The 14023-nt window shown below is 43.9% G+C and overlaps 1 protein-coding gene across 1 annotated transcript in view; it reads left to right on the top strand.

Moving 5' to 3' along the window:
- The window catches only part of TNN (tenascin N), an 81439-nt gene extending 67416 nt beyond the window's left edge, over window positions 1-14023 (top strand). Inside the window, 4 exon segments of the mRNA XM_006153373.2 lie at window positions 479-575; window positions 1506-1673; window positions 11509-11672; window positions 13623-14023. Coding sequence (XP_006153435.1) covers window positions 479-575; window positions 1506-1673; window positions 11509-11672; window positions 13623-13763 — 570 coding nt within the window. The 3' untranslated portion in view covers window positions 13764-14023.

The following is a 14023-nucleotide window of genomic DNA, read 5'->3' as shown; positions in this document are numbered from 1 at the left end:
TATAAAATGTTCTAGTTTCAAACTATTTAAGGGAGAAAAAAGACACTATGTAAATACAACATGCCCAGTTGAGTTGAGTTGATGTTGAAGGTTAGGTCAGAGCCAGTGGAGGTATGGAATGTCCTACCCTACGCAGCCCATCACTGGCAACTATATCATCAGTTCCCCAAATTTTTCTTTGCTCTAGAACTGAACTCTCTTGGGAGCAGAAACCTTCTATGTTTTGTTCTACACATTTCAGTATCTAGCATACCACAGTACACACAAAAAATGCTCACCAATATAGTGAATCTGCTGCTATATAAATAATCCTTTATGAAAAAGAAAGAAAGATGTGCTAGCTGGAGAAGTCAGTGTGTGTACAGGCTTACAGTCCCCTCTTGTTTCCCAGCACACCTTGCAAAATACAAATATTGTTCCCATTCCACTCCATGATGTGTGGTCTGTGTCCAAGTGAAATGTCCATCTCCCTTCTCAGGTCTTCCAGAGGCGGAACACTGGGCAGCTGGATTTCTTCAAGCGTTGGCGGAGCTATGTGGAAGGGTTTGGGGATCCCATGAAGGAGTTCTGGCTTGGTATGACCTTTGGAAGCCCAGGATGGGCAGGATTGTGAAGGGGTAATGTCCCTCTTGCCAAGCTGGTCAGGAAGCATAAGGGCGCTCACCACATTCAGGGAAAGGTCCTAAACGGGGATGCTCACAGGAACCTGCTAAACAGGGTGTTGGTGGGGTCATGTTCATGGAAAGGCCCTCATGTGCTCTGGACTTGTGAAAAGGTAGACCTGTCGGGGTTCTTATGCCATCCCTTTCTGTGCTTTACAGATTCTCCCTGGAACCTGAATTTCTTAAAAACCACAGAGGTAGAAAAATAGTTGATCGATTGGCATTCTGGGCTATTTGGGAGGCCATTCTAATTCTGAAGTTCCGAAATTCTGCTAGTTATGCCAGGCAGTAGGGCATAGTTTTTCCCCCTTTTCCTTCTGCTGTCTCCTGGAGCAGATGTTCACAGAGAGTGAAACAACTCAAAAGTACCATTTGGGAAATGAAGAATTAAAAAATCATAATCTGGACACTCAGTGTCTAATAGAGTAGATGATGTTTATGGTTTGCTTGGTGCAGCATCTCTTCAGAGAGCTGGGAACGTGTAGTTGATAAGTGGATGATAAACAGAATTGCTTCTGTTTGGTGACATGGAACCAATGGCGGCAGATTCCTTCTACGGTTATTCCACCCCATCATACCTCTTCTCATAAGACATGATTTCCACGCTCATGAGCATGACTATGCCAAAGAAATTATATGATAAGAAAATAAGTCCCTACCTCCCCCAAAGAAATTATATAATAAGAAAATTACCGACCCAAAGACAAAGTATTGAGACAGCCCCTAGTGAGCAGAAATCCAAAAGGCTGACATGATTTGGGGTCCAGAAAGTCTCAGATGCAAATGGTAGGTGCTCACATACATTGGGTGATTGGTTATTAGAATTCTATTCCTTATTTTTAGGACTTGACAAGCTACACAATCTCACCACTGGCACACCAACCCGATATGAAATAAGAGTGGACTTACAGACTGCCAACGAATCTGCCTATGCCATATATGATTTATTCCAAGTGGCCTCCAGCAAGGAGCGGTATAAGCTAACAGTGGGGAAATACAGAGGCACCGCAGGTAAGGAAAATCGTTTTCTTACTCTTAAGGTCTCCTGCTCTCTGTTCTGTAAGGCTTGGTTTGCCATGCACTGTGGATCTGGAGGGTGGAATATTCTGCAGAGGTCAATCTCTTCACTGACGATTAAAACCCTTCTCCCTGCAGAGTGCTGAGGGTGAACAAAGCAGTTCAAGCCACCCTTGACAAATTGGAATTTCTGTACCTTATACATCAACCTCCATCCCCTTTTGCTCCCCAAATTCAGGCATTCTGAACGTTCCATTCGACTTCAGCGTGGTCGTTATCTCTGTCTGTGTAGCAGCATGTATGTTATTGTTTAAGCATTTTGTGGCAGTTTGCTCCAAATAAAGAGAGAAAAATCAAAGTGCTGATTCCGACAATAGGAAATACAGGTCACTAGCTTAATACAATTGTGAAACACAGACAGGAGCAATTCATCTGAACGTGGGGAATCTTTAGCTTCAATTAACTGCTCACTGGATTTTAGCCAGCTGATAAGTTCCGTTTTGAAGAATAAAATTAAGCCTCATGACTGAAATACTAAGATTATGCTAGTAACTATTTTATGTAAGAGGATTGGTGTTATTGTTTTAATACTAATATTTAAAAATCCATATTTATGGGTTTTAAAACCTAACGAGTAAATCTGTTCTTTGAACTTGTGCATGCTTTTGATTTTGGTATAACTATGTTGGAATGTGTTACCCGCCAAACTGACTGACGGTGTGTAAGGTGTAGATGTAAGATGTAGTCTCTCTTTTTAGGCTCACATGTAAATAGATGAATAAAAATATAAGGTAACCTTTGCAGAGTTAGTTAAATAGAAAGAAAAATAGTTACAAGAGTATAGAGAAGGTGATTCCATTAAGGACTGAAAGGACCGAAGCTTCCTGTAGGACAGTGGGATGGAGTTGGGTCTGAAAGAAGGCTGACACTTAGATGTGAGGGAAGGAAGGGGCTTTCCAGGCAGAGCCTGAGCAGAGGCAAAGAAATTGGTGTGTGCTCTTGAAGCCTTATAGGATTTCTCAGAATTGTCCACTCAGGGACTCTGATGGCAGAAGACAATGAGCAGAATCTCCAAGTGTCTGGGGAAATGGTCTCAAGTACACAACTGCTAATGTAGACTTTCTTAGATCTTATAATTTCCTTTCTTTATTATTATTATTTTTTTCCAGGGTGCATATGCTTGCCAGAGAGAGAGAAAAGAGACAAAGGGAGGGAAAGTGAGAAGAGAAATCATTCCTTGTATAGGGGGGTGGCCATGCCACAATTCCTTCTTTTCCATTCTCCTCTTGTGATTTTGGGCATGCACACACATGTGCCTGGCGTGATTTTCATGCCGCCGGGTCTGGGACTTGAACTGTGCAATTGGCCATGTGAGAGTCCAGTACCTTAACCACCACACCACCTGCTAGTTCCTCTTTATTCTTATTTTTTTTTTTTAAATTTGTTCATTTATTTCTTCTACAAGTAAGAGAGATGTGTGCGTATTGTACTCAGTGTGCATATTGTACTCAGTGTGGTTTCCGGACTTGAACTGGCAACCTTCCTATGTGGGTCTGCCTTGTCGAGCACTGTGTTTTACTAGTGCGTCATCGTCTACCCCATTCTTATTATATTTTTTTATCACAGGAAATTTGCATTTGTTCTTGTTTCCCAGTGCCTAGCATGGAGCCCAGTACAAAGTAGGTGAGCTTAAAGAATGAAATTGCTGGCAGGACTTTTGTATATAATCATATAGATATTTAATATCTTACATTTTTAAGAGAGATTTTTGCTGTAGGGTACATGAACTTGCCAGAAAGACATGGAGAGACAGAGAGACAGAAAGCATGAAATACCACCACCCCCAGGGGGGATGGCCATGCCGCAGTCCCTTCTCTTCCATTCTCCTCTCAGGAGTTTGGGCACACACACACACATGCGCCTGGCATGAGTTTCATTGTTTAAGCATTTTGTGGCACTTTGCTCCAAATAAAGAGAGAAAAATCAAAGTGCTGATTCCGACAATAGGAAATACAGGTCACTAGCTTAATACAATTGTGACAACGCAGACAGGAGCAATTCATCTGAACGTGGGGAATCTTTAGCCTCAATTAACTGCTCACTGGATTTTAGCCAGCTGATAAGTTCCGTTTTGAAGAATAAAATTAAGCCTCATGACTGAAATACTAAGATTATGCTAGTAACTATTTTATGTAAGAGGATTGGTGTTATTGTTTTAATACTAATATTTAAAAATCCATATTTATGGGTTTTAAAACCTAACGAGTAAATCTGTTCTTTGAACTTGTGCATGCTTTTGATTTTGGTATAACTATGTTGGAATGTGTTACCCGCCAAACTGACTGACGGTGTGTAAGGTGTAGATGTAAGATGTAGTCTCTCTTTTTAGGCTCACATGTAAATAGATGAATAAAAATATAAGGTAACCTTTGCAGAGTTAGTTAAATAGAAAGAAAAATAGTTACAAGAGTATAGAGAAGGTGATTCCATTAAGGACTGAAAGGACCGAAGCTTCCTGTAGGACAGTGGGATGGAGTTGGGTCTGAAAGAAGGCTGACACTTAGATGTGAGGGAAGGAAGGGGCTTTCCAGGCAGAGCCTGAGCAGAGGCAAAGAAATTGGTGTGTGCTCTTGAAGCCTTATAGGATTTCTCAGAATTGTCCACTCAGGGACTCTGATGGCAGAAGACAATGAGCAGAATCTCCAAGTGTCTGGGGAAATGGTCTCAAGTACACAACTGCTAATGTAGACTTTCTTAGATCTTATAATTTCCTTTCTTTATTATTATTATTTTTTTCCAGGGTGCATATGCTTGCCAGAGAGAGAGAAAAGAGACAAAGGGAGGGAAAGTGAGAAGAGAAATCATTCCTTGTATAGGGGGGTGGCCATGCCACAATTCCTTCTTTTCCATTCTCCTCTTGTGATTTTGGGCATGCACACACATGTGCCTGGCGTGATTTTCATGCCGCCGGGTCTGGGACTTGAACTGTGCAATTGGCCATGTGAGAGTCCAGTACCTTAACCACCACACCACCTGCTAGTTCCTCTTTATTCTTATTTTTTTAAAAAAAGTTTGTTCATTTATTTCTTCTACAAGTAAGAGAGATGTGTGCGTATTGTACTCAGTGTGCATATTGTACTCAGTGTGGTTTCCGGACTTGAACTGGCAACCTTCCTATGTGGGTCTGCCTTGTCGAGCACTGTGTTTTACTAGTGCGTCATCGTCTACCCCATTCTTATTATATTTTTTTATCACAGGAAATTTGCATTTGTTCTTGTTTCCCAGTGCCTAGCATGGAGCCCAGTACAAAGTAGGTGAGCTTAAAGAATGAAATTGCTGGCAGGACTTTTGTATATAATCATATAGATATTTAATATCTTACATTTTTAAGAGAGATTTTTGCTGTAGGGTACATGAACTTGCCAGAAAGACATGGAGAGACAGAGAGACAGAAAGCATGAAATACCACCACCCCCAGGGGGGATGGCCATGCCGCAGTCCCTTCTCCTCCATTCTCCTCTCAGGATTTTGGGCACACACACACATGCGCCTGGCATGAGTTTCAAGTCACCGGGTTCGGGACTTGAGTTGTGGTAGACTATGTGGGAGTCCAGCAACATAACCATTACGCCATCTGCTGGTCTTGGATGTTTAATATCTTAATAGTCCTGAGACCCAACTGGGTCCCATAGGGGTCAGTGAAGGGGTGAGTTTGGGTATGTGGTGACATGAGAGGAGACAAATGGGAGGAGGAGGTGGCAACAGAGTAAGAGGAATTCAGGCTTTAGACACAAGGGAACTGTTCAAACATCTGAAGCAGAGTTGAGTAGGAAAGAGTATGCTAAAAATTGCTTTAGGGGGAAAAAAATCCCCCCATCTCACACATACACACATAAAAAGGCATTGCAACTAGAAGAGCCTGCACTGCTTTGGGTACTGTCACTTCTTTCCTCGGTGGTCCTGGGTCTGCACAGGCTGGAGACAGGCTGGACAACCCCTTTATTCTGTGCTACCCTCACTCAGAAGTATTATAAACCACATGAAAGTCAGGCATAGAGAACGGCAGGTAAAGTACAGTTAGGAAACTTAGATTGACACTCATATGATTATAAGGATATTACTGAAAAGAGGGGGATTCAGAAATGCTGTTTTGCAGGACTAAGCACATTTCCTACCCATCCCCTGCCCCATCACTAAATAAGATCAGACTGCCTTTCTGGCAGCTTCTTCCAGGATTGCTCAACCCTTCGGTGTGGTAGGGTATGAACATTCCAGTCTCCTTTAGACCTTGGGCCTCCTTCTGCTCTGGCCTTGGTCCACGTGGAACTCATCTGGTCATCCCTTTGGTTTCCAGGACCCTCTTCACTATTCTTGACCCCAGGATTCAGCTAACCCCCACCTCTCTTCCTCAGGCTAAAGAGTCCTAGTCTTCACTGGCTCCATTTGTGGGCCCTCCCTGGACAAGATAAGAAGTTGTGCTTTTCCTTTTGGCCCTGTTCCCTCACTGGCCTCCTGGTTGGGGACATGACTCAACTAGTCCTCTCAGACTACTTGTTTCCCTTTTCATTGACCATTAAAATTTACCTTTCCTGAGGCCTATCTTAAAAAAAATCCCGTAAATGAGCTGATGCTAATGAGAAGGTGAGTGAAAGTGAGTCAATATTTTCGTGAATTGATATGATTCTCCTCCCAGGTATTCTATTTACATTTTAACTGTGATTGAGGGATAATTCTTGTTCTGAAGTTGTTCAGGCCAGCAGTGCTGGTCAGTGGAGGATGCATTTTTTAATAACAAGCCTTGGGAGACTCTCAAATTACACAGCATTTAGGCAGCAGTTCAGTTTTCCCACATGTACTATCATTCCCACTTTTAAATTCTGAATTACAGTAGTGGGGTTAGTGGTCTTTTAGTTTCCCTTATATTAATGTATGCTGATTGGCCCAGGAGGAGAGTTTTAAAATTTAAGAAGCTTCTGGCTAAGTGATGAGGCACTATTTAGAGGACACACAATGAAGTGGAAGGTGAACATTTTAATAACTCCATGATCCGGTCAACTCTCCCCAGATTTTAACTTCATTATAGCTCTGATTGGAACCCAGAGATGGGCAGCCTGGGTGGAACCATGAGGTTTAAGACTTGTCCACTACTCATACTGTTCAGGTGGGCCCTCAACTCGTGACTTCCCCTGAAGTCATGTGGGAAAGCCCATTACTTGTTTATTAAGGAGTCTCCAGCAAGGTAAGAGTGTGTATGTTTAGTTTCAGATTCTGAGTCTTAGAATGGGACAGGTGTATCTTTTTTTTTTTTATAGTTTGTCATAGGGCTTGGGTACTTGCTGGAGGAGGACAAAAAGAGATTGAAAGAGTGAAAAATCACCCCATGCTGCAATCTCTCTCAGGATTTGGGGCATGCAGGCTCATACTCCTGGGTGCCACTAAGTCTGGGACTGTACCGGTGCAGGTGGCCATGTGGGATCCAGTGCCTTCACCTCCATTCCACTTGCTGGCCCAGGACAGGACTATCTTATGAGCTCTCTCTTCAAGATGCTACTCATTTGTCTAGAAATTATAATGAAAACATACATAGATGTTCAGACGGTACAAAATGAATTCTGTGGGTCCATCTGCTATTTTTAGCTGATTTCAAGTCCCATTGCCATGGGCCTTGGTGGTACCCAACCAAGGAGGGATCTGCTGCCTGAGGCTCTTGGCACCCTGGGGCTCTACCAGCATTTAGTGGGCAGGGCCGGGGATGCCGGATAGCCTCAGTGAAGAGTTATTGTGCCCCAAATGCCAGTGCTTCCCTTGTTTTGAAGTAAATATTTAAATGCTGACACTTGAAAAAGAGAAAGAAAATTTGGGAACCAGCAGTTAGCGTAATGGCTATGTCGCTGGACTCCCACGTAGTCGACCGCGGTTCGCGTCCCGGACCCGGTGGCTTAAAACTCACGCCGGGCGCGTGTGCGTGCGTGCCCAAGATCCCGAGAGGAGAATGGAGGAGAAGGGATTGCGGCGTAGAGAAAGAAAAATTAATGAGGACATGGACAAAAGGGAAAGATAGAAATGACACAGACCCTCCCGCCCCCTTTTATTTTATTTATGTATTTGTTATTTTTGCTATGGGACTCATGTGCTCACTGGAGGAACAGAGAGATACAGAGACAGAAAGCAAGCAAGAAATCACCTCCCTAGGGAGGATGGCCACACAATCCCTTTTCCTCCATTTTCCTCTTGGGATTTTAGGCATGCATGCATGTGCACATATTTCAGCTGCTGAGTCCGGGACTCGAACTGCAGTCGGCCATGTGGAAGTCCAGCGCCTTAACCACTACATCACCTACTGGTTCTCACAAGCCTCTCTTACTCACCCATTCCTGATCTCAAAGTAGAAGACCTCAAGGTCCAGTGTCTGCATGTGACTTACAGAGGTGTACTGTGAAGGGCTGTGGCCCGAGATGTTGCAGCCACCTGAGTCATCTTCCTGTGAGGTGCTGGAGGAAGAGAGTGGGTCTCAGAGTGACATTTTGATGAGGTGGAAGATGACCAGCTCAGTGGCCCCTCTGTGAGCTTGGGTTCAGACTGATTATGGGTCTGCCTCCAACCCCTTCAACTCCTGCACTCGAGAAGGACCAGCTTCCCACCCCCAAGCCCTCATACTAGAGGTTGTGCCCTGATCACTCATCAGTGTTTTCTCTTAAAACTCTCATGATAGGAGGAAGTCCAAGCATGTTGGCCTGACTACTTTATCTTACTTAGGAGATAAACTTAATAAATCAGGTGATCTCAGCCAGGGCTTGATGACCAGCAATGTTTTGATTCATGAATACACTCACTATCCACATGGTGAAAATCAGGAGGGCTTCAGTTTCTAAGAAGTAGAAAATCCTTCTGCAGAGAAAGATTTCCACCTTTGGGCCAAAAACTTGCCTTACCTTTCTTTTTCCCAGCACTCAAGGTTAGACAACTACAAACAGGTCTTTGAGAAAGCCTCAGTACAATTTTCAGAAACAGCTCTGAGAACTTTATGTGCAAGTTAGATAAACTGCTCATTTAAAGAATGTTACTAAGGGAGATGTTGCATGAGATTTCAAGCTGTAATTAACAATCTGCAAGAAATCTGAAGGGGGAAGGAAATGGATATAAATAAAGTGACAAAGTGGAGGGGACTGAATTGTTTTGCTGTCTCTGTTTGGGAGTGGCCTCTATTGGCCCTGTTCTCTTCCTGCTTTCACTGGGTGCGCCATAAAGGAGTGTGAGCTTACCAAGTTAGAGGGGCAAAGGAGAACCTACCTTTTACGCAGTGTGTTACCCTTCCTTCTACACCTGCTCCATCCACCCAACTAAGTTTGTGTGTGTGTGTGTGTGTGCGTGCGTGTGTGTGTGTGTGTGTGCGTGCATGCGTGTGTGTGTGTGTGTGTGTGTGTGTGTGTGTAGTGTTTTTGGACAGGGTCTTGCTGTGTTCTGCACCTCTTTTTTTTTCAGCTTCTGGAGTAGTTAGGACCACAGGTAGAGAAGGATTGAGCCATTTCCAGGTTTTAGGGTGGGCTAGGAATTGAACTAGGCTAAGTAGCAATGACCAGCGCACACTACCACAGCTAGGTCGTAAGTTTTTGAGCACAGGACTTCCTTGTATTGTATTCCTAGAGCCTAGCATGTGCCAGCAGATATTCCTTTTGTAAGTTTATTCCCTGAATAAATAAATGATGTCATAGGTCAGGCATTCTCACATTTTCACCAGCAGCAGACATCTGAAGTCTTGTCAAAGCCTGCAGTGTAGTTTCTGGTTCTGCAGGTCTAGGAAGGGGCCTGAGAATGTGCATTTTAAACAAGCTCCCTTGGGAGCAGACGTGCATGCGTGTGTGTGTGTGTGTGTGTGTGTGTGTGTGTAGTGTTTTTGGACAGGGTCTTGCTGTGTTCTGCACCTCTTTTTTTTTCAGCTTCTGGAGTAGTTAGGACCACAGGTAGAGAAGGATTGAGCCATTTCCAGGTTTTAGGGTGGGCTAGGAATTGAACTAGGCTAAGTAGCAATGACCAGCGCACACTACCACAGCTAGGTCGTAAGTTTTTGAGCACAGGACTTCCTTGTATTGTATTCCTAGAGCCTAGCATGTGCCAGCAGATATTCCTTTTGTAAGTTTATTCCCTGAATAAATAAATGATGTCATAGGTCAGGCATTCTCACATTTTCACCAGCAGCAGACATCTGAAGTCTTGTCAAAGCCTGCAGTGTAGTTTCTGGTTCTGCAGGTCTAGGAAGGGGCCTGAGAATGTGCATTTTAAACAAGCTCCCTTGGGAGCAGATGCTGCTGGTCTGGGACCCCATGGAGAACCATGGTTGTAGGCTGTCAGAGATGTCTCACTCTTGGTAGCATAACTGAAACCCTCTGCTGAAATAGGAAGCCACAGATGAATAGGTAGACTTTGAATTTGGAATCTGAGGACTGAGATTTGAGTTTTGGGTCTGCCATTTGTAGACTAAGTAAGTCCTTGATGAATCCTGGAGTCTAACCTTTGTGTTTCTTTCCTCAATGGGACCAAGTACCGCCCTGGCCCCTTGCAGACTTGTCAGGAGTCAAATGAAAACAATATGAGAGGTCTTCAAAAAGCTCATGGAAAATGTGCAATACGAAAAAAAACTATGGATTTCCAAAATTTTTGCACCAAATAAACTCATACTTTAACTTCATTTTTCCATGAGCTGTTTGAAGTGCTCTGGAATGATTAAGATGATTGGCAATCTCGGAGATTAGGTGTAAGTGTAAATATCATTGTTGCAGAATCACAACTTGATTAAGCTCATGACTGATATGGGCCCTTATTGCCTTTTATGAGCTGTAAAAGAAAATAAACTTATAAAAGGATTAAAACTATAATAGGGAACTAGAAGTAATGCAAGTGCAATAATTAGAACAGCTTTTCAGATAGGATGTAATGATGCACTGTATTGTGTATATATGTCCCCAGAAAAACGTTGCAAGTTCAGGTGCACGTGTGCAAGTGTATGTGCTTGTGTGTGTGTGTGTGTTAGAAGGGTGGGTGAGAAGATCAATAAGAGAATCTTCCTCAGAAGATAGAATTGAGTTAGACTTTGAGGGATGGTTAGCATTTGGACTGATAAAGGGCAGATAGAACCCCATGGAAGGTGAACTGTCCACTCCACAGCAGGGGGTACCCGGTGGGACACTGGGAAGCGAGATTGTCCACAGGGTACAGCCAAGTTGCAGATCTGCAAAGTGAGGAAAAACAACATACCTCATGTGATAGGAAATAGAGAACAGATGTTTAAGCTTCAGAGGGACCAGCAGACAGGGTGGTTGTGTTAATATGAGCCCAACAAGATGAGAAGAGGCCTAGGTGGCAGCCATGAGAACAGAGAGGTGGGTGTACATGAGTGATCTGTAGAAGAAGGACTTGGTAACGGGGTAATGATAAGGCTCAGGGGTTGCAGGTCTGGGTGGTGGGAAGGATCATGGTACAGATACAGACACAGATGGGCAACAGAGAGTGGTTATCTTACGTGAGGGGTGGTCAGGTCTATGGGAAGAGGTCACACATTTGATTTTGGATCCTTGTGGTTATGGAGCTTCCACTGATGATGCTGTTAGATCCTTGAAGAAATAGGTCTGGCATTTGGGTAACAGGCCAGGGAAGAGAACTTTCTCATCTGTATCATTTTGGTCATTTTGAAAGAGTGGTTACTACCTGTGATATCTAACTGATTGGATCCTTGGCATTTTCATGCCTAGACATTTTCCTGCCAGGCTCTCTTTCAGGACAGAATATGCTCTTCACGTAAGTGGTTAAACCTTACATCTCTTCTCTCCTGCAGGGGATGCTCTTACTTACCACAATGGATGGAAATTTACAACTTTTGACAGAGACAATGATATTGCCCTCAGCAACTGTGCCCTGACACATCATGGTGGCTGGTGGTACAAGAATTGCCACTTGGCCAACCCCAATGGCAGATATGGGGAAACCAAGCATAGCGAGGTAGGTAACAGGTTCTGCCCACATTTAGCTCCCAAAGGGACACTTCCAAGCTTGTCTGGCAGCCAATCTTGCTCTGAGGTTTCCAGTCAGGATAGTAGAGCTTCTTCTTCTGCAAACTCCTTTCTATGGCCTTAAGGTCTTGGCCTACCCACCCACTGGCTGCACTTACTCATTAGCTGGTGTGTGTGAAACTAGGGCTGTCCACTGCTGCACAAAGGCTGAAGATGTGGCTTATATATCATCTTACTTTGCCAGTTCACACAAACAACTGAGTCAGCACCAGCTGCTATAACAAAACAGTATAGCCTGAGTGGCTTATCTCTCACAGTTCTCTGGTGTGGACTACCTAGATGAAAGCCCCAGAGATTTGGTTCTTGGTAAGGCCCTCTTCTTGGATTACAGACAGCTTCCTTCTCCTTGTATCCTCACATGGTAGAGAGGAGATCTGGTCGTGTTCTTTTCTTAGAAGGACACTCATTCCATCATTGGGCTCCATCCTCATGGCCTCATCTAAACTTATTACTCCTGAAAGGCCCCACCTCTAAATACCATAACATATGAATTTAGGGTAGATACAAACACTCAGTCCATGGCAGATACTTCATAATCCTTTTTAGTTGCTCTCCCAGTTACATCAGAGCTATGACTTCAGATTTCTCTCATCTTTTGGTCCAGGAAAATGAAATCTTTTCTTCTTTAGGTCAGCTTTAGATTCACTTTACCCAGGCACCCCCAGGCTGCCCAGAGTACAAGGTGGTCCAGCCTGTTCATTGCAGGAGCGCACAGGGCTATGTGCTCCTGAGGGTTCCTCTCCTGTCCCTTGCTCAGAAACTTTCCTGCTTGTGATATCTCGAGCATTCACCAGCAGCATACATCACCTTGACTCTTGGCTGACCATGGGGTTCCTTCTGCCTGGCCCTGGCAGTCTCTGAAATTGCATCTTTGTTTCTCCTCTCCCGGCAACAACTTCCTGAGTTTCTAATTGCCTACTTTAGGTCCTGATCCTAGTCTATAGGTGGTTGCTTTTCCTCAGAACCCACCTCATACCAACAGTACCATAAACATGAGCACACTGAGAGTCCAGGTACATTTCCATGATTTTGGTCCTGACCAGGCTGCAAGAACTCTCCATCCTTATGTGATTTTTCGAAGGGAGGGAGAAATCTGCCCCCAGGGAGGCTACGGAGGGTAGGCTCATGAATCACATGGGCAGCAGGTGGGCTGACTCAGGCAAGCCTGTGATCAGAGATCAAATATTTGAAATGAGCAGCCAGCATGCCCTAAACCATCCCTGTATTTGCTAATAAAAGACATTCATCTGGTTAATGTGCTTTTCACAGTCTGCAAGGCATTTAGCTTCTTGTTTATTATTTACCTCACAAATTAAAATACATAAAATTGGTCACTTGGGCTCTTTATTGGCCAGGTTGCAAGGTTATTAAGTGAATTAAATATTATTGTGCTCACCAGTCAAAAGACATAAAATGAAATTTAGTTTTCAGCAGGCTATTTGTTACCCCAGAGCTAATATCTAAACAGTCTAAATTGAAAATGATTTTACACAATTGGCCAATTAATATGTTTATTTTTGCCTTTAATTTTTTTGGAAAGGAAAAGAGTGAAACAAAGATAATTTGCTCCTTGCTGGCTAGGTTAACCCTGGGTTATTTTTGGGATGCTCTGGCCTTTTTGACCTCCTATTCTTGGGCCATCCTCCGACCCCTGAGGCCTATGGCTTCAAGCCCTCTGCCTATCTAACTCCAGTTGCCTAGCAAAGGGTACATAATTTTAGCTGGGGACCTCACTTCCCTGACCATACCTGTCACCACTGTCACCCTTTTTGTTTTTTAAGCAGAGAAAGGGTGACTTCAATGAGATAGGATTCCCTTGTACCGTATCCTCTTCACCCTCCTTCCAAGTGACTCTTATTAATATTGTTTTTTTACTTAGGGAGTGAACTGGGAGCCGTGGAAAGGACATGAATTCTCCATTCCTTACGTGGAGCTGAAAATCCGCCCTCTTGGCCACAGCGGGGAATCCACCCTGGGCAGAAAGAAGCGGACACTGAGAGGAAAGACAAGAGTGTTCTGATGGCCATTAGAGCAGCCCCTCGCAGGAGAGAAGACCAGCTGGGTGCGGGCTGCATAAGCCTGGGGGGTGTGTAGGTGGTGACCAATGAGTGGAACTTTGAGGGAGTCTCATAGCATCTAATTTCTGAGATGGCTGGATAACCCACAGAACAAATCATGTCACCAAGCTTCAGTCACAGAGGTTCCTTCCTTGTATTCTGCATTTCTGCCCTTCTACACTAGGGGGCCTGTGGTGGCACTGTGTATGGAAAAGACAGTATT

The sequence above is a fragment of the Tupaia chinensis genome, unplaced genomic scaffold (genome assembly GCF_000334495.1).
Source record: "Tupaia chinensis unplaced genomic scaffold, TupChi_1.0 Scaffold000369_1, whole genome shotgun sequence".
Lineage (NCBI taxonomy): Eukaryota > Metazoa > Chordata > Mammalia > Scandentia > Tupaiidae > Tupaia > Tupaia belangeri.
This window is presented reverse-complemented; position numbering and strand designations above follow the sequence as displayed.